Source organism: Cladophialophora carrionii, assembly GCF_000365165.1.
Source record: "Cladophialophora carrionii CBS 160.54 unplaced genomic scaffold supercont1.5, whole genome shotgun sequence".
NCBI classification, from domain to species: Eukaryota; Fungi; Ascomycota; class Eurotiomycetes; order Chaetothyriales; family Herpotrichiellaceae; genus Cladophialophora; species Cladophialophora carrionii.
In genome coordinates, this window is record NW_008481830.1 from 1,356,977 (window position 1) to 1,384,028 (window position 27,052).

The window sequence follows — 27,052 nt, forward strand, 5'->3', positions numbered from 1 at the left end:
GCAGGGAGAACAGAACGCATAAGCGACGGTCATGTCGATATCTAGCCTGTCACGCCTGTCAATTGGTGAGATGTGGAGAGATGAAATGCAAGTCAACTGCAGGTGAACTGCAAGTGAGATGCAGGTGAAATGCAGGAGAGAAGACTTGGACGAGTTGGCATTTATTTCCAGATTAATTGTCCGCCGTCTGATAGGAAGATGAGAGCTGCGTCATGCAGGGCGCACGGTTTAATGAAAGAAATTCAGGAACCGGCCGATTCGGGACTAGAAGACCCCTAGCGCCTTGGCGTGTTTGTTTACCAGATCGGCCCCTGTCGCTGCAGGTGTCAACAAGCAAAGGAGTTCGCTTCCATCACCGCAACTTGTCGCCCGGCGCAACGTCAACGAGGGAACTGCTGACACGACCTTTCCACCACCAGGCCAGCCTGCTATAATCCTCATCCAGCTGTCTCATGGATACATGCATTTTGCGGTCCCCCAGCTTTACACTGTGCGCGTCGTCCATCATTCGAGTATCGAGCCATGACTATGTCCCTCACCGACACGATGCCTGAACCGCTCTCGTCACTGTCGCCTGCCAAACAGAACTCCCGATCGTCTCCCTCTCCGACCAAGCTTGATTTTCTCCAGAAACCAACATTAGAAGTTCTCACATCCCCGTTCAACATGTCGGGGGCTGCGGTCGCCCAAGCCGTGTCGATCGATAGCCCGACCGTTCTGCGGAACACGTCGAACCGTCCCGTATCCCCCTCTACGCAGAACGAGCCGCCTTCAAGTCCGAGAAAGCCACTGTCCCCAATAAAATATCGTCTGCAGGACGAAGTCAAATTTGAAAGCTCTCCTCCTGCCTCTCCTGCGGAGCCCACTGTACGATTCAATGAAGGCCTGACACGGGCGATTGACACAATGCAGAAGGAGGCAGACGTGGAAGATGACGTCCTGAATGAGTCAATCATGTATCACGCGCTCGACGAGGAGAATTCTGCGTCGCCCGATCGCGAAGAGGAGAGCAAAGGGGAAGCAGATACCTCAACTGTGAGCACGAACCTGGAAGACAGAGCAATCCAGGACGACACGGTGGGCGACCTTAGCACCATTTCTGCCATTCCTACGGACATGACCAGGTTTGCAAACCTGAGAAACTCCCCGGCCAAAGCGCAGCCAGACGGTTGGTCCCCGTCGAAACAATTAAGGACTTCGGTCGTCACCAGTACTCCTGGCACTGCTCAACGTCCTTTGCGACTGCTTTCAATGTCAAGGCGGAGTACGTCGTCAAACGAGGAGGACGAGGCAACCCCTCGAAGAAACCCCAATCTCAACGACTCGCCGACTGATCTTTTGAACTTTACTGGTCAAACAAATATTGTGATTCCTCCGCCGGCGTCTGCGTCGCGTCCAATCAGAAGAAGTCCGTCTGGCAGAGGAGGTTTCCCCATCAAAGTCAACCCTAGTCCCATACATCGATCACAAGCTTCGGTACATCGCGAACGAGCTTCAGGCCGCTCGCCACAAAAGCAACACCAAGCTCTTTTTGGGGACAGAGCGGTGCCATCGACGCCCGCTGGTCAGAGACACAGTATGTACGGTGCTGCGTCAGGCTTGGGTATGGATTTGTTGGACATTGACCTTGAACCGATGGCGACTCCACGCTCGATCCCCACTATCACGCCTCGGGAGCTGGAGACACTACGGTCGGAGCTTCAGTCGCGGATATCAGGTCTCGAAGCGACTCTGTCTGGAAAGGAGGCTGAAGTCATGGCGTTGAAGCGCGCTGTCACAGATGCTGAAGTGCGGGTGGGCAAGACAAGCGAGGAGCTTCGCAACGAGCGAGCTACTCGTGAAGAAGTGGAGCATGCAAAAGAGGACTTGGAGCGCCGGACTCGAGAGATGGAGGAGGTCCTTAGGGAGGTCAAACAGAACATCTTTCTCGAAGAACGTGAAAAGGAGAAACTGCGAAAGCAGGCTGAAGAGGCAGAACGGAAGACGGAAGAACACGAAGTGCGGATCCTGGAGCTACAAGCGTCCCTCGATACTCTTCGCTCTGAGCGTGTCAAGTCCACAATGAGCCCGGAAAAGACCGACGCCCCCGCCACTCCCGGCATGAGTGCTGATATCGATTTTGCGGTCAAGGACGCCACAGAAAAAGTGGCTCGAGAGTTGCATGCCCTGTACAAAGGCAAACACGAGCGTAAGGTGGCCGATCTCAAGGTGAGCTATGAGAAGCGGTGGATCAAGCAGGTGGAGCAGCTTCGGGCCGAACTGAAGGCGTCCCAGGACGAGGTGCTCAGACTGCAGACGGAAAAGGAAGCAACAATGAGCGGGGTCATTCCAGGCCAAAGTGAAGCCATTCACAAGATGGAAGGCCAGATTGAAGAACTTCGACGGTGGAATGAGGAGAACAGCGCTGAGAAGAAGATGCTGGAGGCCGAGACGGCAGGGCTTCGCAGCCAGGTCGAATCACTGACCTCCGAGACCGAGTCATTGCGCAAGGAAATCGAACAAGAACGGGTTGAGAAAGGCGATCTAGTGGCCCAGGTTGACTTGTTCCTCGCAATAAGCGCCCAACAAGAGGAGCAGCGTGCCATTCAACAGCCTCAACAGCCAGTCAGTCCGCCTCGCAGTGAGGACGGGAATGGAAGACCAAACTCGGCGTCGGCAGTGGCCAGTCCACACAAGTCCCGGAATAGCTTAAACGGTGCCGACCCCAGAAGCGGCTTGCCGGGCAGAGCTCGACCTGTGAGTATGCTACAGAAACCGACCGCTGGCAAATATTCTGGGATTCCGGCACCTGGATCTGGCCTGAAAGCGCCGTCAAGCAAGTCGGCTGGGTACGGCGGGCGGATCATGGAAGGCATTGCACGAATGGGAGCAGGTGGGAGATGACGCTCTGGCTCCGTGTCGATACGCACGTGGCTCTAGCGGCTGCCAGGCATCTGTGTATTAATGGTAATGACTAGCACGATTGACTTCTGGATGATCTTGACGACAAGCGATTTGCGATGGCGCTAGGGCTCTCAGTCGAGTCGTCTTATCGAAGTAGCGATGGAGGTGCTTGGTGGTATCCTCCTCGTCAGACACCGAGATCGAACCAAGCGGTCTGGGCGGAAGAGAATGTATGTAGAGATGCAGTGAATCTTCATCATTATGCACATTGGTTCTAACGGCCCGCCGGATACGGACGCACTCGGCCGTATATAAGCTTCACCGTAGCCTGCGTTATTTCTGTTCTGTGTTTGTTCCCTGTCAACACAGATTCGGCTACAACTTCCACACAAACTCAATTCTTCGCTTACTTGTTAGTCCTGCTAAGGTGGAAGTGCAGTCTCCGGCGACGAGGCACAAAGCTTTCCCCCATCAATCAGGCTCTGGCCGTTTACCTTCGACGCTGTTTCAGCCGTCGATGGTCCGAGACCCTAGATGCGGCACTATGTGGCCGGACACTGGAACCTGACACAGCTTTAGCAGCCGTCCACCCCTTCACACATCAAGCCAATCTCAAAGCGTCGCCTTCTCCCGTCGTCTATTCTGGCCGGTATCCCCACAGAACGGCTAAAAGCCCGATTCCTTAAATTGTGTCAAGAAGCCTGACCGTTCGATGACGTGCAAGAGCCGGTAGCTTTGAGATCCGAAGCTTCAGATCTTCGCTTAACGTGTACTGACCTATGGCGGCGGCGCTGATTGTCACCTGAAGCACTCTCAATCAAGCCACCATCAGCTCTTTCAGGAATTCCCACCATGGCCGAGACAGAGCAGCGTCTTCTGCCAGATCTCCCGTCCCAAAGCAGAATTCGGCAATGGGGAACAGTGATGAGGCAGCCGCGGGCATCTCTGATACGGAATGGTACGTACACAGGCAGGCATCGGATTTGTGAATAGGCAAAGTATATATGCTTCGTGTCTGTCCCCTTTACCATGTGTTTTCCTTCAGTCTGTTGATCCAGCTCATCCGTGATCCTTCGCTCATTCCGCTGCCTTCTCTTTTGCAATTCCTTCTCTTTCCATTCTATCAGTTCCTGGAGAACTGATCTGGTCTGGACCCATTTTGTGTTGCTAGATCCATTTTGCATCATTGAATCAACGATTCCACGCTCGTTACGATCCCTACGATCCTCACGATACCATTCGCACCAGCATCAACATACACAAATTCTTCTACAACATGAAGCCAATCTGCATATCTTTTCTGCTCGCAGCGGGTGTCGACCTAGCGGCTGCCCGAGCAGCCAACCTGCATACCAGGCGCGGTGGTGGTGACATGAACAGGCGGTCCTCTGTGTGGAACGCAAAACTCGGTCGACGTGAAGTGCCTCAGGAGCACTCGCATGAAAAGTTTCTTACCATCGTTAACACCAACCTGAAGCTGGACAACCCAGACAACATCGTGGACGCCGTCTTTGGACTTCTTGGCAATGCTGCTGCTTCGGCTGGCCAGGGCGACATTACGGACACCGACTGTCTCCAACAAGCCACGGCCGACCAAGCCTTCACCAATTCCAAAGCCAACGGAGACGTTGACGGCATGACGGCTGCCCTGATCGTAAGTTCTCCGTGCCTTTTTCAATGGCTCCAATGTGATTGTTCGCCCATGATCGGTACAGACTAATGATTATTCCCAGTATCGAGCACTCGAGCGCAACACTGGCGCTGTTGGACAGGCATCAGTTGCCTGCACGTCCATCACACCTGTCAATCCCGAGATTGCTGCCATCTCTCAGCATCAAGATCCAGCTTCTGACAATGCCGCCAGCATCAACAAGGATATCGCATTGGCGCTTGCCGTTCAGATTGCGAACATTGGCGGCAACCCACTGGACGCGCTGCAATCCGGCACTTTCGCTCCTGGTGAGATCGGCGACCCCACTGGCGCAGGCAATACCTGTGACGTGGTCGACGACCCTGTGGGTTGCATCTTCACCCAGAACCTGCTTGTTGAAGATGCCAGTGAAGACGAAGTGAACGCTGCGGTTGCTGCCTCGGCCACTGCGGTCGCAGAGTGTACTGCTCCCCCCGACGAATCTACTGCAGTTGCGGATACCAGCACCGCTGTCGAAGTTGCCAGCACAACCGTGGCTGGGGCGGCCACCCAAACGGCAGAGGCTGTTACTACCAGCACTGCAGCCGCGACGGGAACTGCGGCCGCCGACTCCGGGGCTGAGACAACCGTCGGGTCCTCCAATCTGGACTTGGGGTCTTGCGACAACCCTACCATCATCTTCGCAGACAATCTTGACGGCCGGAAAGAGCCTTCCTTCGCACCTGCCGACGAGACGACTTTCACGCACGGCTCCGCGCTGAACATCAAGGTCATTTCTGACTTCGTCTGTAAGTTTGCTCCATCGCTGTATCGCGTGCCGTGTGGTGGTGGCTAATATGTCAAAAGGCCAACAACTCGAAACGAAATGCCAGGCATCCCAGGAGGCCATCGACGCATGCAATCAGGGAGCGACCGCTGCACAGGGCGAGACAGGCCAAGCGGCAGCTGACGCTTTCAACCAGGCACTCGGCTTCTAGAGCCATTCGCAGTTTGGCTGCGAGACATGAGACAGGGGCTCCTACATTCAAGTAGTCTTCAGTGACCATGTGACTGTATGCAACCGGCGTAGACGAGATGTGTAGCATTGGCGGCATGAGCGACATTTGCAGTTGCGATGAATGCAGCGCTTGACTGTCACCTCTGGCCCAGAGATTATACCTTTTACCGATTAAGCAGCTGTCCTGATGTGATGGTTTGTTTCAAGCAGTGGCAGCGGACATCAACGGCAAGCTCTGCCATCCCCCCACGCAATCGATCAGTCCGTCACGCCATTGACTTTGTGAAACCCGTTGAGCCTGGGCAGGATAGTTGTACTCTCCTTCAGACGAGACTCGCTGGGTGATCCATTCGAGGCTCGTCGGCCAACTTCAAGACCCTCTGAACCATGACTTCACTGTATCCTAGGTAGTTCGCCGGATCACACAGTTTAGCTAGCTCTTCCCTACTCATCTTCTTGCTGATCTCCTCGTGCTCACAGAGCAGATCCAGCAATTGTCGATTTTCCACCTGTGACTTGCGACACAGATCGTATACCACATCATGGGCGTACTGACGGCCCAGTGTCTTACCCAAGCCCATCATCACGGCTTCACTCACGATCCCACCCTTTGAAATATCGAGGTTTTTCTTCATTGCATCCTCATGTACTTCCAGTCCGGCGATCAGCTCCGCCGTCTGCTTCAACGACGCGTGAGTCTGGGTCGAGATCTGCGGCAGCACAATCCATTCTATCTCCCAGGGCCCGGTGCTCCTCTCGTGGTCCTCGACCATTGCCTCGAAGAGACTCGTGCTCAACTGCCTCACCGTGGCGGCCATGGCGGTGATGTACGCGCACGAGATGGGATTCCGCTTCTGCGGCATCGTGCTGCTGGACCCCCGATGCGGCACATACGGCTCCGACACCTCGGCCACCTCGGTCTGCATCATCAGCTTGACGTCCAGCGCAAACTTGGCGCACGTGCTTGTCAACATGGCGCACAGGGATCCAAACTCGGCAAAGCGATCCCGCTCCGTGTGCCACGCAATCTCGGGGACCTTGAGGTTCAGATCCTTGGCCAACTCCCTCTGACACTCCAGGCCCAACAGCGGCTCCTCCACGCTGGGGGGCAGCGTCGCCAACGTGCCGGCCGCGCCCGAGAACTCCAGCACGGTCAAGCGGGTCTCCACGTCCTTCAACCGCTCCCTGTGCCGCAAGAACGTGGCCAGAAGCCTCGCGAGCTTGAAGCCAAACGACATGGGCACGGCGTGCTGCAGGTTCGAGCGCGCCGCCATGGGCGTGGCCTTGTGCGTGTCGGCCAGGGCGCGCAACGACGCAATGATGGCGTCGAGCTGCTTCTCGAACAAGCTCAGCGTGTCCCACAGTTGGATCACCGTCGCCGTGTCGGTGACGTCCTGCGTCGTGGCGCCCCAGTGGGCCCACTCGCCCAGCCCCGGTTCCACACCGTTGACGTGCCGGACCAGTTGCTTGACCACGCCCAGCACGGGGTATCCGACGAGTTCGGTCTGGTGGCGCAGCTCGTCAAAGTCCACATTCCGGATGTTGAGGCAGAAGGCGATGATCTCGTCGGCGGCCTTTTGCGGGATGATGCCCAGCCGGGCCTGGGCTTTGGCCAATGCGCCCTCGAATGCGAGATAGCATTGCGTGCGGGTCTTGTCGGACCAGATGGCCGCGGACTCGTGCGTCGACAGGATGTTGCCGAAGATGACGGAGTCTTGCACGGATGTCATGGCTAAGTGGTCCTCCTGGCGATGATAGAGATCACTGATGTCAAGAGTACTTATCTCCTACTCGTAATCAAGAAGCCCCAAGGCGTTATCCCTGAAGGTTGCTTTGTCGCGTGAGATGCGGAGGATGCCTAGACACTAGACACTAGGCCTGTTGTTCCTGAATCGGCAGCAGAGCAGAGCCTCGTTGACAGATAATGAGGTCATTCTACTCCGTACATTGGAGGCCAATCATTGCCAGGAGGTTCGATTGAGCAGCCGGCAGTTATGCGATTGGATCTACCAGTAGAGAACTCGTACTCGTACGGAGTACTGGGTACATTCGTTCTCCCCCTCATCGGTAGAAGGATCCGGAGAAATAATTATTCCGTTCCGAGCCCGGACATGACGTCGGCTTAATTCCGGCCTCGGATTCCCGCATCCGGCACATCTTCCCACATCTTCACACATCTTCACCTGTTCTCGTATCTTCAATCTCGGTCTCGTACCCATGAGACAGTCAGGGCTGGCTACATTACGGTCGACCATCGGCAAACTCGCGAGTCGGACATTCACTCCAGCTCCTTTAGCTCCAACATCTCGGTCCAGTGTACAGTACATATCTGTCCGAGCTCATTCTCACACTACAAGACTCGCCCAGTCGAGCGCGTTCATCTTCCACCCACTCCTATACACACACAAGAAATCAGTGACATCTTCATACCCATACTGTGTCACCCCGGGAATCCACGTCACAATGGCAACATCAACACGCTCGTCCAAGCGCCAAAAGACCGACGGCTCGGCAGCGGACTCGGGACCAACTTCCGGGACGAGCAACGGCGACTCCTACCGTCTAATCTACTGGCCTGGCATCCCCGGACGAGGCGAACACATCCGCCTGGCCTTCGAAGCCACCGGCACAGCCTACACCGATGTTGCCAACACGACAGACGAGGGCGTCAACGCCGTGCTCTCCCAAATCAGCGACAAGAACCTCGGCGACGAAACCAACCCGCCGCCTCTCGCCCCTCCGATCCTGCAACATGGCACTGTGCTCCTCTCCCAGACGCCCAGCATCCTCTCTTACCTGGGCCTGCGACTCGGGTTGGTCCCCGACCCCAATGAGGACCCAGCAGGCCTGTACCACGTCAACGCCCTGACGCTGACGGCCCTGGACGGCCTGTCCAACGAACCGCACGACACGCACCATCCCATCGCGCCGGGAGCGTACTACGAGGAGCAGAAAGAGGAGGCCAAGAAGAAGGCCGCCGACTATCGCGCCGTCAGGCTGCCTAAGTTCCTTGGGTATTTTGAACGGGTGCTCAAGGGGCCGGCGTCACAGGGCGGCCAGTATTTGTACGGCGGAAAGCTGACCTACGCGGACTTGGTCCTCTTCCATACGTTGGACGGGGTGAGTTTTGCGTTTCCCCGCCGTGTGCGCCGCTTGAGGGAGACGGGGGATTATGATGCCGTGTGGGGTCTCTATGAGCGCGTCAAGGTTCTGGAGAAGGTGAGTGCGTATCTGGCCAGTGAGAGGCGCAAGGGGTATAGTATGGGGATTTATCGGCATTATGAGGAGTTGGACGACGAGGAGTGAGACGGACGACCGAAGGGGGTCGAGGAGTGAGAAATGAATCAGACGAACCATGATATAGATGATGGGAAGTGAGAAACGAATGAGACGGGCCCTATAATGGGACGATGCGTGATGGGTGATCGGAGACCAAGTCGTAGTCTAGACGAGTCGAGTCGAGTCGAATGAATCTGATGGTCCGGTATGCGCTCCTCATCTATGTACGAGAGGTGCGTAGGATAAGGAGAGGAGCATGGCAGCGCGGAGCAGACTAGAGCAGCCTACTGTAAAGGACAGACTACACAGATTACGCAGACTCTATAGACCTGAACATACAAGAGACCCACAATCTCCGATACAGTACGTAGTCACCAGGATGTACAGTAGCATGTCATGCCACGCCTGTAAACTAACCCTTGCACACTTCCTTTCTTGACGAGAGGACCAGTCTCGGTACTACTGCAGCTCGTTCTAATCCACCAAGGTAACTACTCACTGTACTCTACTTTGCAGTGTACCATGAACAGCCCGCGTGTCGACGTGACCTAAATACCTACTGTACTGTACAGTGCTATCGTTCCATCCCATTGTTGACTCCCGTCACTACCCCGGTACCTACCCTAGTATCCTCCGCGTGTACCGTTCTCAGACGTATCCTTCTGGGGGGTTCGAATTCTAAGACTGCCTCTCGCATAGCAAGCTAATGATATAGTTGATAGTCTAGGTTCTCGGGGTGAACCATCATTCTATTTATTCACGTCCGTGTACTACATTACATTACACCACATTACATACCTAGTTACATACCTAGGTACCTAAGGTAGTAGTAGATCCACTCCCTTCCCGGAGACAGCAACAGCAAGAGCTCTCGGAGAATCGGAAATAGGAGAACACTGAATACCAGATGGGGGGAACCTGCGTAATCAATCACTAACTAACTAACGCAGTTACTCACTTAACACGGCATCTTGGTCGAGCATAACAGCGGGAGCGGTAGTTATTAGTCGAGCACAGCAATGGTGACGTGGGTAGGCGGTAACGAGGTAGCCAGGAGGTACTCAAGTGGAAGGTGAGAAGCACGGTAGAATGCAGGTGGACATCGAGAAGATGAGTGCGTACGGTATTCAACTAGCCAGTAGGTTGTCTGGCGTGCATTTCCTCCCCCGGTCCTGGGCACGGGAACGGGAATGAGAAAGCCCGCTCATGGCCCATAGTTATATGTACTGTAGCTGTCGACATAAGAGGTCGAGAGTGCGTCTTTCTCAGATACGGTAATTAGACCACGATCAGACTATTAGAATGGGCTTCAGTCCTGCCTACTGTACCACCGCAAGAAGCGTAGGGAGTTCCTCTAGTCCATCTCGTTTAGGCTCCTCTAGCTAAAAATCCCCGGATAAAGCATGGTGCTATTCGCATCCATGTAGATCCAATCCCTCACCACGGCGGTCCCGTTGGACAAGGCCTCCTGCTGCTCGTCCGTACAAGTATCGCCCACGGCCCAGGTGTAGCACACCCACAAGGGCTCGGGCGGGTCCTCGTTCTTGATGGCCCAGGTATCCTTGGGCGCCGTGGTGGGCGTGCCGTACGAGGCGTTGCGCGCGACGTCGACCTCCCCCGTGGCAATGTCCCGGTTGAACAGGGCGCGGTGGAAGATCCGGTACGCCGTCTCGGGCTGGTAGGCCGGCACCTCGTGGCCGGCCTGGTAGACGCGCGAGAAGCTGAAGTTGCCGTACTGGCGCACCTGGCCGCCCGTGTAGCTGGCGTTGGTGCGGATCGGGACGTACCCTGCGGCGTGAAACTCGGCGGCCTCGCCGTGGTTGACCGCGAGGGACACGGCCTCGCCACCGATCCAGTTGCACGCGAAGTCGCGGTCGCCGTACACGAGCGTGACCTTGATGTGGTTGTCGAGCAGGTACTCGAGGTCCTCGAGCCAGCCCGGGCGCGGGTAGTCGCCGATGCTGCGGAACGCGGCGGCCACGACGCTGCTGCTCTGCGTGAAGTTCAGGGGCACGCCGAGCGCGCGCTGCACGTGCGCCTGGTTGAGATACCCCAGATAGAAGTTCGAGGGGATCGGGTCCGGGTCCCGCGTGGCGAAGTCGTAGTAGTTGCGTCCGGACAGGCGGGTGTACAGGTCGCGCACGTGCGTCGTGCAGTACGACTCGGCCGCCTGGCACACGGCGTTGACCGAGCTGTTGAGCCCGCGCTGCGTGCTGTCGTACTGCAGCGACAGCGCGCGGCACGTGGCGATCTGGTCGCGACACCCGCCTTCGCCGAAATAGCCCTCGGTCATCTGGTCGTAGACGGTCTCGTTGACGGCCTGGATCCCATACGTGTTGTTGTACGCGATGTGCGGGTACGACGGCCACTGCACCTGGCGGTCGATGCAGCCGTTGATGATCAGCAGCGTGTCGAGGTGGATGATGTACATGTCGCCCACGTCCGTCCACGTGCCGTTCTCGATCTTCTGGTTCTGCTCCTCGAAGAACGCCGCGTACGAGGGGCCGTATCTGCCGCCGTAGGATTCCGTGGCGATGGACACGCGGCTGTCGTTCGGGTGGTAGCCCGGGAACTCCTGGAACCACGTCTGTGCAAAGTGCCAGAGTGCGCGTGCGCCGTTGAGGCTGCCAAACGCCGTCGAGTTGGCCTTCTGGCTCGGATACGTCCCGACGAGGAAGGTCGCGTTCTGCTCGGGGATCGGGTCGGTGGCGTTCAGGAGGCTGACGTCGCCGCTGAGCAGGTCGTGCGTGATGTTCTGGAGCGCGTCGTAGGACAGCCCGACCTGGACCGGCTGGTCAATGTAGAGCATGTTGACTTCGTTGTTCCACGACCATGGGTTGAGCCGCGTCGAGTTCGAGTCCGGGTTCACCATGCAGGGTCCGTTCTCGTCGAACAGCCCCAGGAGCGACGAGCTGCCGGGACCGCCGTTCATCCAGATCGACAAGGGTGCGTTCAGCGGGTCCTTGCGAGCCTCGAAGAACCAGAAGAACGTGTTGATCGGGTACGGTTGCGCTTCGTTCAGGTCGCCGAGCGTGCCGGCCGGTAGGTGGACGTATCCCGCGTACGACTTGACGCCCGGCGTGGTTTCGCATATCCCCGGCTGTGAGTCCACAGACGGTCAGCCAACATGCCAGGCTATCGAACTAGGTGGCAAGCAGCACCACTCACCTCCTTGTATGATATATACACGCCATCGTCGAACTTGGACTTCAGTATCGTGACACCTTCAGGCTCTGGTGGGAACTGAGCAGACACGAGCCGGGCCCCGAGGAGAGCTATGGCAATGAAATGTCCTTGCATGGCTGCTCAGGAAGCCGATCGAGACGTGCCGTGCGGTGCTCGTGCAGTCACCCTGGCAGATACACATATATATACACATATAAATACACATATAAATACACAATCACCGTCCATCGAGGCAGTGGATGTGGGGAAAACGAGACTCGGGCACCACACGTCCTACTGTACCTGTGCTTCCCTGCCCTTCCCGTTTCCCTGTTCGATGTGACTCTGCCTGTGTCGATACTGGCAATGCCATCTTGGCGCGTCGAGGTCAAAATCCACGAGCTGCCTGTCTGAGTCTGGTGGACGGTCGATCGATGCAACCGGCCAGCTCACCGGCAGCAGTGCACGCACATCACTTGCCCTGTTTCCACTTTGCCGAGACGTCGATCACGATGTTGATAGGTTGTGGTGCTGCGTGCGTGATCCGATCTTCCGCTACGCCTTCTTTTCCTGAGCTGTGACGGGATGTGGCCGGAGAAGCGAGCGCGACCTGACAAGCTCTACGGTTGATAAGAATTGTGGTGATGCTTGAAGGGAGATAAGCTCAGTCACTTTCTGCTAGAGTATGCACAGCGACATGCACAGCACCTCCTGTCGATATTGCCGAACCTGTGACTTCCGGGTCAGCCAGGCATAACACAGTACACACGAGAACAAGCTCTAGGGAGAAGTGCGGATCGGCTAATCGGCTAATCAATTGCATATACATATATAATATGGATTGAGATTCCAAGGCCGGTTACCGCCGCTGCATACTGTGAGTACTGTCTGCATCATATGTGAGTAACGCCAGTGTCTATGTGACAGTGCTCCCATACGGACGTCGCAAGTTCTCCAATCACAGCCGACTACCTGTTGTCAGGTCGAACTTTTGCCCGACAATCCCCTCGCTGAGGCTCCAGAGTCGCTCTGCGGCCTTCACATCCTTCGCCCACCCCGCAGGTTCCGCCAACTGACAGTCGCTGAGGTAAATCACCTTTGGATCCGACAGCTTCGGATCCAGAGCCGCGACCAAGCTCGTGGCACTGCCCTGATCGAGGTCCTTCCAGAAGGTGCTCGTCTTCTCAATCATGGCCAGATGCTTCTCGTCCAGGTTCCGCGAGAGATCTGTCCAAATGGACCCCGGGTGCGTGGCTATCGCTTGCAGGCCTGCGCTCGAAAAATGCTCGTTAAGATACAGTGACATCAGGATATTGGCAGTCTTGGATTGTCCGTATGCCACGAATGGCACGTATGTTTCCCCTGGCGGAGGGTCAAACGACACTCCTGGTCGGGACATAGGTCGCTCGTCGGCCGGGATGTCTTCCGGCCGTTTCTGGAATTTATGGTCGCTGAATCTGATCGGGGAGATGATGTGGCCTTGACTTGTCACGTTGACGACCCGGGTCGACCCTGGTGGAGACTTCTGCGCCGCCTTGAGAAGTTTCGGCATGAGGAGGTTTGTGAGAAGAAACGGTCCTACATGGTTGGTCCCGAACTGCAATTCGAGCCCGTCCTTGGTGAACTCGTGCGACGATGTCACCACGGCGGCGTTGTTGATGAGGATGTCAATGTGCTCGACTAGGCTGTTGATACCCTCAGCGGCCCTGCGGACGGAGTCTAAAGACGACAGGTCTAGCTGCACTGCTTCGATTCGTAGATCAGGATGCTCGCTTTTGACCTTGGAGACGACCTCTTCGATTTTCGACTTCGTCCGCGAAGCTAGGACAAGCAACGAGGGCGAATGAGCGGCAAGGGCTGTTGTCATGGACTCGCCCAAGCTTTGGGGCGACACGCCGACGATAACGACTGTAGGGACATAAGCCAGGTTACTCAGGGTGGAATCCACGTCTGGACCAACCTGTTCTGCCTCGGATGGCATCGCTAAATGTACGAGCAACTGCTGTTGCGGTGGTATATCGATCAAATCCGGGATGTGACACCATGTTGGACATGGCGGGCTATGGATACTGGCAACAGAAACTGGCCTACAAGCAGGTCTGAGCCTAGGACTCTAGCGGACAGACCTAGTCGCTTCGAATTTGTCGTGCGCAGTGACCAGTGCCTATATCTCGCCTCTGCTCGGAGAGGTGGTGCAGATCCAAGCTGAGAGACCGATGATATGATGCCAACGAGAGATGCTAGGAGACACCAACACCAGACGAGATCCGAAATTCACAAGCTTTGTAGCATCGCTGGAAATGGCGAAGCCAAAGCACATGTCCCACTGGTTCGGACATAAATCTTCCGCTGGACTATATAGAAGGCTGATCGCCCGGATTCGCAATCTAGAGTCGGAGATGTTGGCCGGTCTCAGCATCGCACCAGGGGTGGGGTCCATGCCGATTCTCGGCGCCGAAGTCGATACTCCCTACTGGGTATGCAATTACCTCGTGTGGTAAATCAGCGGACTCCGGAGACGCGCTGTTGCACTGTATCCTGTAGGCCTGACTTGCGTAATGCACCATTATCGTCGAACGAACTATTGGAGGCGAGATGGGGGAAACGATGGGGTGAACATCTCGTTGTGGAGAGACGTCCACAGCAGAGTCGCTGCCAATCAGCTCTCACTATACGCCATCCATTGTCCGTTTTGGTACAATGCATGGGACGGCAGTTCAGTTGGAGAAAGCTTAGGCCTTCCGCACCGTGACTGGACCGCTCTCGCCAGCAGAGTTGATTGCACGTGAGGACAACCGACAGGATCGATCGTGGGGCTATATCGGCCTCGTGCGGCGATCGAAAGGGTCCTTGGCTCATTTAATATGGACTGCCCGCCATCAAAGTCTTTCCAGAAGCTTTTCTTACCGTCCTACTTTGTCTGGACCCTGCCCGTCAATCCCATCGCCAGAAAGCGGAAAGACACAGCGTGCAGTAGTCCCAAACGGTAGAACGGAATTGAAGCATATCAAACATGATCATGGCTGCGGAGGAACCGTTCGCAAAGTCCAAAACCGGCGTCAAGGTCATCATCGTCGGAGCAGGTGAGCCACCCTATATCATTCTGGCATGGGCGAGATGCTGACAGCAGACAGGTTTCGGTGGCCTCACTGCGGCGATCGAGTGCCATCGCCAGGGCCACGATGTTGAGATTTATGAGTCGTTCCCAGTGCTCAAGGTTCTCGGAGATATAATATCCTTCGGCTCAAACGCCGGACGGATATTTCGTAGATGGGGTGTCGATGGCTCGATAGCCAAGAAAATGAGAGCATTGAGTATTGACCTCGTCAACCACGGATTCAAGATCCACAAGTACACCGGAGAGCACATCATCACCCAGAAGACACCTCCGATGGACCCCGATGCTCCTGTTTTCAACGGCCACCGAGGAGAGCTGCACGAGGTCATCTTCAACTACGCCCGCGACGATCTCAAAATCCCCATCCATCTCGGACAGAAGGTGGAGAAGTACTTCGAAGAGGACAACAGAGCCGGTATTCAACTCGCGGATGGGGAGCAAGTCTGGGGCGATGTTGTCATTGGCTCGGATGGCGTGAGATCGAAGGCACGAGAACTTGTTCTGGGATACTTCGACAAGCCGAAGAGCAGCGGTTATGCCGTTTTCCGCGCATGGTTTCCCAACACCGACATGCTCGCCGATCCTCGGACCGCGCATTTCTGCAACAACGGCGACACCTTTCAGGGCTGGATTGGACAGGATGTCCATTTCCTTTTCTCGACCATCAAGAACGGAAGCGACTGCTGTTGGGTGTTGACACACAGGGTACGTTCGGGCCAACTGGACGTCCGACATTGCTGACTATTGCGCAGGACGAAGCAGACATCGATGAGTCATGGTCCTTCCCTGGCAAGCTGGAAGACGTTTACAAGGTGTTTGAGGGCTGGGACCCTCTCTGCAAGACTATTGTTTCCAAGACTCCAGAAAGCCACCTCGTCGACTGGAAATTGGTATACCGAGACCCGCTCCCAACCTGGGTCAGCAAGGGAGGCCGGATTGCATTGTTGGGTGACTCGGCACATCCATTCTTGCCAACGTCCGCGCAGGGTGCGACGCAATCAATGGAGGACGGTGTCACCATCGCTGTCTGTCTCCGACGGGCGGGGAAAAGCCAAGTCCAAGATGCCGTTCGGACGTATCAGAGAATCAGGTGAGAAGATCTCGACATCGGCTTTGAATTTGCACTGATAAACCTGGACAGATACGACCGCGTCAAGGCAGTCCAAAAGACCGGCGAGACAACTCGAGACATGTGGCACAAAGCGGACTGGGATAAAGTCAAGGAGAACCCTGAATCGGTTCAATTCCCGCGCGAGGACTGGATCCACACGCATGACGCCGAGAAGCACGCCGAGGAGGTCTTCGATGAAAACTTCGCTGCAGTGAAAGCTGGAGAGAAGGGGGTCCCGGACAAGCTTGCAAGCGGTGGAGACAAAGTCGGCACAACCGCGACCGTGAACGAAGTGTCTGTGGCTGGCGAGGTGGAGGTGAATGGTACTCACTGAGCACCTTTGAAGTTCTGTACGAAGGCTGAGATGATGGCAGAGTCGTCCCGCTTGCGTTCGAAGCTGTGATCATCTGACGCATGGAATTGGTGTTTCAGGGGGTTGGCGAGGAGTCTGGGAAAGACAAAGGTATTTCTGCTGCGCTTGTTGGAACTGACACAGTGAAGCGGCGAGATTTAACTGAGCCTCTGTAGCATTTAGGTCCTGGGTATCTTCAAATATATCTACGTCTCGAGATAGAAGAGTTGTGTATGCTGCTTGAGGCGCGTCTGAGGTGAAGGGAAATCAGTGCAGAAACCCAAAAATTACTAAAGTTGTTAATGCGGTGGAGCATCCGTTGACTCAGCGCAGCAATTCCGGGCGGTACGTCGGTCTACATCTCATGAAGCGCAGCTAAAATTACTTGGCCTGCGATTGACGAGCATCATTCGAACATTCTCATCCCAGCTACGGATGCCACTCCTTTTCTGCTGACATGGCGGTCCTTGCTCAAAAGCCATGGGAATCCAGCGGTTGTTACAAGATCTTCTCCCTTACGCTGAACGAGTTGTTCTCGGCGCCTCGCCTCGGTCGGCCACAGAGACAACCCACGTTGAAGCCTTGATAGTGGACGGGCCTTCGCTTGTGTACTTTGTATATAACAGGCTGCTGGCATACCATTGTCTCAATTGTCTCACTTCTTTTGCTCTACCACCGACTTACGACGAAATCAACCAAGGAGTCCGTCAGGTTCTGGACGATCTTCAGATCCATGGCATCACCATCGCACACATCTTCTTCGATGGGGGCTTGCCCAACTCTAAACGGGAGATTCGTCTCGATCGAATGGAGAAGGTGCGCCAACAACTTGATGTCTTTCGAAGAGCCCACGCAGACTTCCCACCCTTTTCAGCTTCTTCCTCTGGAGTGCGGGATTTCGAGAAAGCGCTTTGGGAAACCTCCGGGATTTCGACGAGAAGGTCGACTCTACCAGCTCCACCGTTCATGGTGGCAAGTGTCATCGAGGCGCTGAGCGCCACTGACCGCCCATGGTCAAGGCGCGTCCATATTGTTCCTGGTGAGGCAGATCTGTATTGTGCCCGGGCAGCTCAAGCCTCCACAGCGAAAGTAGCAATTCTCACCAACGACGCGGATCTGGCAGTCCATGAGCTGGGCGAGAGAGGCTGCATGGCTCTGCTGCATTCACTCGAGAAGAGGCAGCGGAGGTCTGCGACGAAGGGCTTAGAGTACACAGTCCTTTGTCTGGACCCGGCACACACTGCGTCGAGGATGGATGTCGACTCTCTCTTTGCATTTGGGTTTGAGCGCTTTCTCGACTCCAGCGTCTCCACCGCGGTCATTCGAGAGCGGGCCAGGGAGCCCTCGAGCCTGGACAGAATGAAGAGCGAGTACAATACATTTCTAGAGGAGTTCCTACCGTCGATGCCCGCCGACACTCAGCTCAAACTAGAGGGTCTCGATCCCCGGACCGCAGAGCTGATTGTCGGGCTAGACGACTCGCCTCACCTATATTTGACTCCAATCTTCGAAGACCCACAACGCGACTCATCATGGTTATATGGAGCAGATATTCGACAGCTCGGGTACACCCTTCTACTGTCCTCGACAAGGTCAAGAAACGAGACACCGAGACAGCCTGCCGCTCCTGTCACGGAATATGCCAGAAAAGGACAGCGGATCGCATCTGCCACCGTGACGGGTCTCAAGCCAGCCGATACCATTCCTCGGATGGCTGAACTGGAAGCCCTTCTCGCCATATATGTCCCACCCTCCTCTCCAGGCACGGCAGTCAGTGACACGACAGCACTGCCAGCATGGTACGCCCTTGCCATTTGCCTGGTACACCAAGAAAAGGTCAGACTCGGCAAGTCATTCATAACTTTAGCACAAGTTGTGCGTCTTTTCGGGCTGCCTCAGACGCCTGCCTTCCCCTTCAAAACTCCTCCGAGAATATCTTGGGAGGACGTTCACCTCCTAGCAAATACCCAGGCGGTGCTCTACTCTCTCCGAATGCTCTACCAAATTACAAGGTACATCATGAACCAACTGCAGGACCCTTCTGAGTCTGCAGCTATGGCTTCTTCGGATTCTGGCAATGTCGAAGAACTGTCGACGGGAATAGCAACTCTTCATAGCACGCTGTCGAATATGCCTCCCATAGCAGACCTCTTTCTCGACATACCTCACTTGCGTTCGAAACTGAGTGAAGGAGATATCGAGACACGAAACTTGACGATCCAGCGTCTGAGAGCCGTGCTTGAGCCGACAGGCCAAGCTGAACCCGGGATCCGAGAAGTGCTATATGACGAGGGATATCAAGACACCAGTACTGATCATGCCGAAGCGGTGTGGGTATCAGCTAAGCCGAAGAGGAAGAAGAGGAAAGGGGGACGACAGCTTGAAACACAGATCATCCCGACCAAGACCACGAATATCTTCAGGCTGTTATCAGACGATCCGGGCTAATAGCCTTGTCTGAAATCTATTCTATCTAGACTGGCAGTGTGATACTGCTTCATTTCGCATCATTTCACCGAACGCCCGAGCACCGTCATGTGGTAGATATCGAGATGGTCAGAAGCGTGGGGCCGACGGATCCATTCTTGCTGACTGACTGAGCGAACGTGAGGCCTGTACGGCGGAGTGCAGGGAGATGATCGTGGGTTCAGTGAACCGGACGTGGGTTAGCGACGTTGAAGCCCGACTTTGTAGTGTCGGAAAGAGAAATCTCCATCACGGTTGCGGCAACGCTGTTGACTGGCAGCCAGCAAGGAGATTCGTCAAGAGCCGGGAGCGCGCCAATTGTCGTGGCCGTCTGACTTCGGAAATGTCTTCTCGAAGAACGAGCTGTGCGACAAGATGCGCACCTGGTGAGCCAGGGGCGCCAGTCAGCACGACGCAATATCTGACAAGTCTCGTGGCACAGGCACGCGTAAATGGATTGTTCCATCTACTCAATGATGTCGCTGACCTCGATGGACTTGTGGTCACGGAAAATGATGATGGCCGCTGCCAGTTTGGCGATACTCGGGTACTTGAATACAACCATCTGCGGTAATGTGTTGCCATCCATTTGGATCTTCTTCAGGATCCTGGCACGAAGTCCCGTCGGCTGCAGGGAGCCGTCATACAGAGAGAACAAGTCAATGTCCTCAGTCAAGACTGATTCGTCGTCGTGAGGACAAGTATCCAGAATTTGTACGTGGAGGAACTCACGCAATTCGGGCTACGAGAGCACAAGAATGTCACCGATCCACTACCCCCGCCGTTGGTATACCTCTCCGATTGCCTTCTGAAAGGCTCGATAGAAAATATGGCACATTGGTGAATCGTTGAAGGGTATGCAGGGTCAGGGGGCAACACTCGGATCATAATAATCTCTTGACAGTCTTGCATATGCAGGCAGCGGCTTGTTCTCCACCATAACGGTTAGCCGTAGCGCATCAATCAGATCCCCTGACTGCATAGCTGCTGCCTCGTCGCAAGCAATGATCATCCTGTTATTGCCATGACCGTCCCGGGTTTTGAAGGGAGATACTTTTCGATCTTTTTCACACTGTTTGGCGTCTAGGCGTAAGTGCTGTTGTCGCAAAGGGAAGATTCGCCCCTTGGACTAACGTCAGTCAGTTTATACAACGTGAACTATGCATGGGTATCATGCTTCGTTCTCCGACCAAGGGCAAACCGGGCCGCTTCTTTGGCGATCGTCAAACCTGATAAGTTGTGCGGGGCCACGCATTTCTACATCTCGTACCTCTTCCGCGATGGCGCCCAGCCTCGGTCGCACACGGGCGGCTCGGTGCTGACGGTTGCTTGTTTTCGTCTGCGGCGCCACAAGGTGTGGTTATTCGGCTCGTACGCCCATGCGATCGATCTTCCGGCTCTGGCGAACAAGGCAGAGTAGATCAGGATCTTGTTTATAGGAGCACAGGGAAACAAGGTCCGTCGCCATGGAGAGTTCGGTCGTGGATATTACTGTTATGGTTGGTGCAGGAAAGGCAAGTGGTTGCTAAAAAGTAACACTGACGGCAAATTCTGCTCAAGGAAGGGCAGACTCGGACATGTAACAAGCGTGACGGACGATGAAGAAATAATCATGGGTACTGTAACTGGGTTCGAAGTATCGAAGTGAGGTGCCGGTGAAAGCGAAATGAAAGTTGAGCACTGAATATTCGGTGCCTCACCGCCAAGCCTTTCGGTAGCACCACCACGCGTTTGGTCTTGCCCGTACACGCTCTCATCTAATTAACAATTAATAGGTGATCAGCACCCTCGATGCACACTATATTTTCCCCCAGAGACAGTGAGGAGTGTTACATGCGTTCATTCACTGGTGCACTCGAAGAAGCGTGCCGCCACCACTCATCTGAAGGCGGGGCAAGTGAGGCTTCATGCCCATACCGAACTTCGCAATGGCGCTTTGGATCCAGCTTGTAATCGGACAACTTTCTCTGTCTTCTCGACTTTCCTGGGAGGGTTGGCTGGAATGCTGCTTATATGCTCCCGCCACGACACCGTCTGATCCCGACATGAGATCTATGAAATCTCCCGGTGCTACGACCCAAGCTTGCCGATCTGGACCCTGCACTACCTCACGGGACCAATGCTCTTAGCAGAATCACAGCCTTGTCAAGATCTGTCGGGGTCAGGAAATCAGCCCTGTCAATATTCAAAAGGCGAAAACGAAGATATGGTTTCAATCGTGGGGCTGACAAACTGGTCCGACTAGTGGTTGGGCAGTGGAGCAGTAATTTCCCCAGCACAGATGAGGCACACACCCTCGCCTCGTAATATTGCCAAAAGTCGGCCCCTACTTCGAGACCACCGACTCCGCAAGTCCATTGAAGTATGCCAGTCTACAGTGCGCGACTCGGCTCGCTCACGGCACCTGGAGAGCAGTCGTGGTGGTCGCATCTTGCGGCAAAAGACTAAGCGGCCGATGACGATATTGATACTGTACTAGCGATTGCGGAAGGCGCCGGCTTACCGCTGTCAGAAGCCCAATGCGAAACGGTTGGGCGAAGCGAGCACGACCGATCTGCAGATCCAGCGCGTCGGAGGCAGGACTTCTAATTTCATCATCTTCGCACATGTGAAATCTTTTTCTGCTGTTCTCACCACTATCACACCGTCTCGAGTCCGTTCGAAGATACACCAAGTCGACAACTGTCTACCGCCGATTATCAGGCTCGCAGCGCCGGACACTCGAGACTTCATCTCAAACCCCTGGGCTGACGCAGCGCGTCATCAGGGGTACTCCATAAACATGTCGTTTATCTTAGCGTATCGACGACCGAAGGAGAAACTAGTTCGGCCACGGGCACAAAGTATCCCTACCCTCCAGGAGAATTTCATACATCAATACCGGCCAAAACCCTACAGGCTCCTTAGGTTCGAAGAGCTGCCGGAATGGTATCAAGACAACCACTTCTGCAGATCAGGGTACCGACCAGTGTCCAACTCATGGACCACCTGCCTGCTCTCTCTTGGCCATCTCCACAACGAGTCGCTGAACATCTACACCCATCTCATACCGGCTGTCGGTCTTATGTTTGGACAATTTCTCATCTATAGTGGCCTCAGCTATTTCTATCCGGATGCATCGATAGCAGACCACGCCGTCTTCAGCGTCCAAGTCAATGCCGCCATCATCACTATGCTGCTTTCCTGCAGCTATCATACCATGATATGCCACTCGAAAGACATCGAGAATTTGATGCTGAGGGTTGACTATGTTGGCATTCTCACGCTGATATTGGGAAGCTTCTTTTCCGGCATCTATGTGGGATTTTACTGCGAGCCCGTCCTGCGGCGCGTCTATTGGACCATGATCATCTCCCTCAGCCTAATCACCGCCACGTTGGTTCTGCATCCCAAACTACAAGGCCTGAAGTATCGGCCTCATCGGACGTGGGCTTTCATATTTACAGCATTGTCGGGCTTTGCCCCGATCATCCACGGCATTGTCCTTTACGGCTGGGACGAGATGTGGGTGCGCTCCGGAATGCCTTATTGGTTCCTGGAAGGCCTCGTTTACGGTATTGGCGCTTTCTTCTTCATCACGCGGCTTCCGGAGTCTGTATGGCCGGGCCGCTTTGACATTTGGCTCTCGTCACACCAGTTCTTCCATGTCTTTGTGGTATTGGCGAGCGTCGTACATCTGTACGGAGTCTGGGCGGCATTTGATTGGAATTATCAGCATCAGAGAATATGCCCACCGCGGGGTTCATAAATATCCAAGCGATGTCTTGAGCGGTTTGCGTCACCGTCTATCAATCTATGTGGCATCTGTCCCGACGCAGAACTGTACGCTCAAACAGTGAACTTCTGCAGATTCTCAGGGCCCGACTTCCTCGCGATCTCGGCCACCTGCTTCTCTCCGAGTTCGTCGAAGATATCATAACCCCATCTTGCTGGGAAGTTGAATCTTCTGTGCCTCTCAAGAGCATTCAGTCTCTGCATCGCCTCCTCCGGAAGAACAGCATCCTGGAAATTGCCCTTGATGCGTTTCTCGGTAACACTCTTTGGAAGGACTATCGTGCCACGTTGAACGCCCCAGCTCACAAGCACTTGACCCGGATCCATCCCCAAAGATTTGGCGACCGCATGAACTTCCGGATCGTCCACGGTCTTTGGCTCTCCCGTGGTGTTGTTTCCGAGAGGACTGTAAGCCTCGATCAAGATGCCCTTCTCCTTGCAAAAGTCCAGCAAGTCAGGTTGTTGAAGATACGGATGGGCTTCGACCTGGTTGACGGCGGGAACTACCTCGGCGACGGAAAGCAGTTCTTTCAGGCGGCGGATATTGAAATTGGAGACGCCAATGGCTCGAGTCTTCCCCGTCTTCAATAGTGCCTCCATCGCCTTCCACGTCTCGTTGAAGTGCACTTCTGACAACTTGAAGACGCCGTTGTCATCTAGAGGAAACCAACGACTACCTGAAGCAAAAGCCACCGGCCAGTGCATTAGGTACAGGTCGACGTATTCGACACCAAGGTCTTGCAATGACTTGTCGAGTGCTGCTTCTACGTCCTTGGGGTCATGCTTCGAGTTCCAGAGCTTCGACGTAATGAAGATGTCTCTTCGATCGACGCCGCTTTTCTTGATCCCCAGACCGACCTCGGTCTCGTTTCTGTAGATTGCTGCACAGTCTAGATGTCTGTAACCGGCCCTGAGCGCAATTTCGACCGCGTTCTCGACTTCATGCGGTGCCGCTTGCCAGGTGCCGAAACCTACAGCGGGGATCTCGGCCCCAGTGTTGAGTGTGAAGGTTCGATTGAGTGCCATTGTCGTTCTGGTAGTGATCTGGATCCTTGCTAGGGGTAATCCTGGGTTGCGAGAAGAGCAGGTCCCAGCTGCTGGTGGGTGGTAGGCTTCCTTTTCAATCAGCGACATGGATGCATTCGCAGGCGTTTGCACATTTCCACCGGGATGACTGGCGTTCGGCAACGTTTCCGAGATGCCATTCTGTGTTTTTGACACGAGTTCTCTTGAGACTATTGCTAAGTGAGCATCAACGAGCCAAATGGGGGCGTGGGGGAGCTGCGTCGATTGCCGACGGAATTCTCGGAGTGTGGAAGCGCAGCACCAGGGCAGTCTCTGGATCTTTCTCTCGTGGGGGTGTACGGAGTACGCATTGTGCCCAGCCCTCCCCTATTCCGCTTGGTTTCTAACCCGAGGAGCTTCTTCCCCGCCCGTCTGTCATCGGTCCCTTCCGCACCGGACACCTTCATCTCCCACCCGACGCTTCACGGAACGCACTCTGTTGCGCCAATCCCACGCCGATGGACACAACGCCTTCGATAGGTGACGACGGCGATCTGCCGTCCAGTCCACCGAAGAGGCGCAAGCTAAAGCATCCGCGCACTGCGAGAGCGTGTTTGTTCTGTAGAAGGTAAGTAGCTACGCCTCGTGTATGCAGTCGCTCCGAAGGAAGAGCCTCTATGCGGCGAACCCGACCGGCTCTTGCAGCTTTCTGTACGCCCTTTCCCATGTATGGACGCTGACGACAAGACAGAAGGAAAGTGCGCTGTTCAGGGACTCAGCCATGCGACTATTGTCATGGTGAAGGTGTGCGTTGCGAGTACGACGGCGTTGCAAAGCCGCAACCCAGAGACCTTGACCGGGTCCCTCTTTCAAGCACCCATACTGTCCAAGCTGCTCAGAGTCCCTCGGTGCAACAACCGGGTTTCTTCCTAGGTGTAAATTCCCGGGAAAGTCACCCAACCCAGCCAGCGTCAACCAGAGATGCGACAAATTCGAAAGGACAAGGACCAAATCCGCTGGCGACAGTATCAAACGCGCACATCCCCCGTATCTCTCGAGGTCCGTCGCTGGAGCCAACATTTGCCGAGGGCCATCATATTGGTGCAACAGCAGGCGTGTCGTTCCTCTACCACACATTGAACCGGGGCGAGGTTGCCGAAGCAGAGACGACTCTGCCAACGGCACTCTTAACATGCCACGGCGACATACCTCCGATGAAAGTCCGTCAGGACCAGCCAATGCCTTCACGAGAAGAGGCAGACGCTCTCCTGGAACGTTATTTCCGATTTGCGACCCCGACCTATCGCTTCCTACACCGGCCGACGCTTGAGAAGTGGACATCCGGCCTGTTGACCGGGGAGCGCTTGTCGACGGCAGAGGCGGCCTGCACACTCCTAGTCTTCTCGCAGGCACTACTGTACATGAAAGACAATGACAGGTACGTCGATGGCGGCGATCAAGACCTGCATCGCAGCCAGTTCTATTTCGAGAGGGCCAAGTCTCTACTCAATCAAGAACCAGGCCCGGCGTCCCTTGCGAGCGTGCAGTCCAGGCTGGCTCTATGCCTGTACCTGCTCAGCACGTTCCGCATAAACGAATGCCGATACGTGTTCAGCCTCGCCTGCACGATTTTGACCTCACTCGGCCTGCACCGGGAGTCCTCTGCGGCTTCCAGCAAACTCGATCTCGTGGCGCTCGAGTCGCGAAAGCGCACGTTCTGGTGCGCTTATGTCCTGGATGACTACCTCAGCGTGATGCTCGGCCGGCCAAGAATGCTTCGCGACGAGGACATCGACCAGCCCTACCCGCGCAACATCGACGACCAAGACCTGCTGTCCTCGGAATCACCTGATGAGCTCCCCCTGCACGGCAACCTGGAAGCCTTCATCGCGCACGCCGACCTCGCCAAGCTCATGGGCCGGAACAGCGATCTGCTCTACCCGCTGCAACCTTTGACGGAGGACCAACTATTCGACCGGACCAATGAAATGCTCGACTCGGTCACCCAGTGGCGGGACAGGCTCCCAGACTTCCTCAAGCCCCGGGACAAGACGCTCGCAGGCCACCGGACGTTCGAACGCCAAAACACCGTCCTCAAGCTGGCGTACGCGCACTTGCGCATCCTCGTCACACGCCGGTGCCTGCTCGCCGATTTCAGCCGTCTAGGCCACAGCACGCCGTCCCCAGCGATGTCCATCCTCGACGACCGTGCGTTGAAGCCCCTCCAGGAATGCGTCGCTGCCATCACCACGATCTTGAACGCCACTCACGACCTAATCCAGCGCAATGCCCTGTACCAGGCCTTTTGGTTCACGCAGTACATTGCCCTGGTGGCCATCTCGACACTCTACGTCTACGTGATCCAGAGCAGCCGCGCTAGTCTGCCGGCTGGGATCTTTCCCGGGGTAGATGCAATATTTGACAAGGCAAGACTATGCCAGGATTATCTCGCGAAGTTGGCTCCAGAGGGCAGCCAGGCACGCCGCCATTGTAATCTCCTAAGCCGCCTGCGCCGACGCGCCGAGAAGGACGCCGCGCGGGCGAGGAGGGTCGACATGGGTGTGGGTACGGTCGTGGGTGCTACTACAGTTGCGGCTGACTCTGGCTCTGAATCATCGTTGCCAGCCCGTGTAAACGTGCCTTCTGCATCCGAGGCCGCGACGACTAGAGGACCAGTCGTGGAATCAGAAGGGCATGGACGGGGAATAGACTCGCAAAGGGATACAGGTGCCTCGGATCACCAGGACGGTGGTACTGCCGGTGGTGCTGTTGGTGTTGGTGAGAACTTCCGCGGACTCGAGGCTGCGAATCTTGATCTTGCCGCGGACAAGGGGGTTACAGCGCAGTTCACGCCTTCGGAGGATGATTTCATGTTTCAGAATCTTCTGGGCTGGGGATGGGAGACCTTGGACACGGTTGGGTTTCCGGGAGATGGGGATGTGTTCAAGTTGTCTGCGTGAGGATGAGGAGGAGGAGGGTAGAGCTCTGACCGGATTCCGTGTAGTGAAATACTTTTCTCATCTGTGTGCCTAAGACTGTCAGCGTTACAAAGGAGTGGGGTTGTTTCAGACACTACATACTTGTACTTTACCTAGGTATGTACTCTATGTTACGTACTAGTACAACCTGTACGTTCCCTGATGGTACTTTACCTGCGTTACTTACTCTACAGGACTTGTGTGCCTCAGGATTGTTCTTTGAGTGCGTCAAAGACGAAGAGTCCCATGCGTTTCACCAACGGCGTATGTATG

General features: G+C 55.3%; 12 protein-coding genes across 12 annotated transcripts; 7 read left to right on the plus strand and 5 right to left on the minus strand.

Moving 5' to 3' along the window:
- Window positions 1-546: 546 nt before the first annotated feature.
- Window positions 547-2,883, plus strand: G647_06315 (uncharacterized protein; the record flags this gene model as incomplete). The annotated part of the gene is made up of 1 exon (XM_008730637.1): window positions 547-2,883. The coding sequence occupies one exon, from the start codon at window positions 547-549 to the stop codon at window positions 2,881-2,883; it is 2,337 nt and encodes a 778-aa protein (XP_008728859.1).
- A 1,276-nt stretch (window positions 2,884-4,159) lies between these two features.
- G647_06316 (uncharacterized protein) lies at window positions 4,160-5,511 on the plus strand (the record flags this gene model as incomplete). Its single annotated transcript, XM_008730638.1, has 3 exons — window positions 4,160-4,537; window positions 4,617-5,322; window positions 5,381-5,511. The coding sequence occupies 3 exons, from the start codon at window positions 4,160-4,162 to the stop codon at window positions 5,509-5,511; spliced, it is 1,215 nt and encodes a 404-aa protein (XP_008728860.1).
- A 343-nt stretch (window positions 5,512-5,854) lies between these two features.
- On the minus strand, window positions 5,855-7,261 carry G647_06317 (3-carboxy-cis,cis-muconate cycloisomerase; the record flags this gene model as incomplete). Its single annotated transcript, XM_008730639.1, has 1 exon — window positions 5,855-7,261. The coding sequence occupies one exon, from the start codon at window positions 7,259-7,261 to the stop codon at window positions 5,855-5,857; it is 1,407 nt and encodes a 468-aa protein (XP_008728861.1).
- A 733-nt stretch (window positions 7,262-7,994) lies between these two features.
- On the plus strand, window positions 7,995-8,837 carry G647_06318 (uncharacterized protein; the record flags this gene model as incomplete). Its single annotated transcript, XM_008730640.1, has 1 exon — window positions 7,995-8,837. The coding sequence occupies one exon, from the start codon at window positions 7,995-7,997 to the stop codon at window positions 8,835-8,837; it is 843 nt and encodes a 280-aa protein (XP_008728862.1).
- Window positions 8,838-10,188: 1,351 nt separating this feature from the next.
- Window positions 10,189-12,110, minus strand: G647_06319 (uncharacterized protein; the record flags this gene model as incomplete). Its single annotated transcript, XM_008730641.1, has 2 exons — window positions 10,189-11,910; window positions 11,979-12,110. The coding sequence occupies 2 exons, from the start codon at window positions 12,108-12,110 to the stop codon at window positions 10,189-10,191; spliced, it is 1,854 nt and encodes a 617-aa protein (XP_008728863.1).
- Window positions 12,111-12,933: 823 nt separating this feature from the next.
- On the minus strand, window positions 12,934-13,956 carry G647_06320 (uncharacterized protein; the record flags this gene model as incomplete). Its single annotated transcript, XM_008730642.1, has 1 exon — window positions 12,934-13,956. One exon carries the CDS (start codon window positions 13,954-13,956, stop codon window positions 12,934-12,936), a length of 1,023 nt encoding a protein of 340 aa, XP_008728864.1.
- A 1,038-nt stretch (window positions 13,957-14,994) lies between these two features.
- G647_06321 (uncharacterized protein) lies at window positions 14,995-16,538 on the plus strand (the record flags this gene model as incomplete). The annotated part of the gene is made up of 4 exons (XM_008730643.1): window positions 14,995-15,058; window positions 15,110-15,798; window positions 15,846-16,183; window positions 16,235-16,538. The coding sequence occupies 4 exons, from the start codon at window positions 14,995-14,997 to the stop codon at window positions 16,536-16,538; spliced, it is 1,395 nt and encodes a 464-aa protein (XP_008728865.1).
- Window positions 16,539-17,036: 498 nt separating this feature from the next.
- Window positions 17,037-19,004, plus strand: G647_06322 (uncharacterized protein; the record flags this gene model as incomplete). Its single annotated transcript, XM_008730644.1, has 1 exon — window positions 17,037-19,004. The coding sequence occupies one exon, from the start codon at window positions 17,037-17,039 to the stop codon at window positions 19,002-19,004; it is 1,968 nt and encodes a 655-aa protein (XP_008728866.1).
- A 690-nt stretch (window positions 19,005-19,694) lies between these two features.
- Window positions 19,695-19,934, minus strand: G647_06323 (uncharacterized protein; the record flags this gene model as incomplete). Its single annotated transcript, XM_008730645.1, has 1 exon — window positions 19,695-19,934. One exon carries the CDS (start codon window positions 19,932-19,934, stop codon window positions 19,695-19,697), a length of 240 nt encoding a protein of 79 aa, XP_008728867.1.
- Window positions 19,935-21,804: 1,870 nt separating this feature from the next.
- G647_06324 (uncharacterized protein) lies at window positions 21,805-22,770 on the plus strand (the record flags this gene model as incomplete). Its single annotated transcript, XM_008730646.1, has 1 exon — window positions 21,805-22,770. One exon carries the CDS (start codon window positions 21,805-21,807, stop codon window positions 22,768-22,770), a length of 966 nt encoding a protein of 321 aa, XP_008728868.1.
- Window positions 22,771-22,850: 80 nt separating this feature from the next.
- G647_06325 (uncharacterized protein) lies at window positions 22,851-23,822 on the minus strand (the record flags this gene model as incomplete). The annotated part of the gene is made up of 1 exon (XM_008730647.1): window positions 22,851-23,822. One exon carries the CDS (start codon window positions 23,820-23,822, stop codon window positions 22,851-22,853), a length of 972 nt encoding a protein of 323 aa, XP_008728869.1.
- A 1,193-nt stretch (window positions 23,823-25,015) lies between these two features.
- G647_06326 (uncharacterized protein) lies at window positions 25,016-26,761 on the plus strand (the record flags this gene model as incomplete). The annotated part of the gene is made up of 1 exon (XM_008730648.1): window positions 25,016-26,761. One exon carries the CDS (start codon window positions 25,016-25,018, stop codon window positions 26,759-26,761), a length of 1,746 nt encoding a protein of 581 aa, XP_008728870.1.
- Window positions 26,762-27,052: the final 291 nt, after the last annotated feature.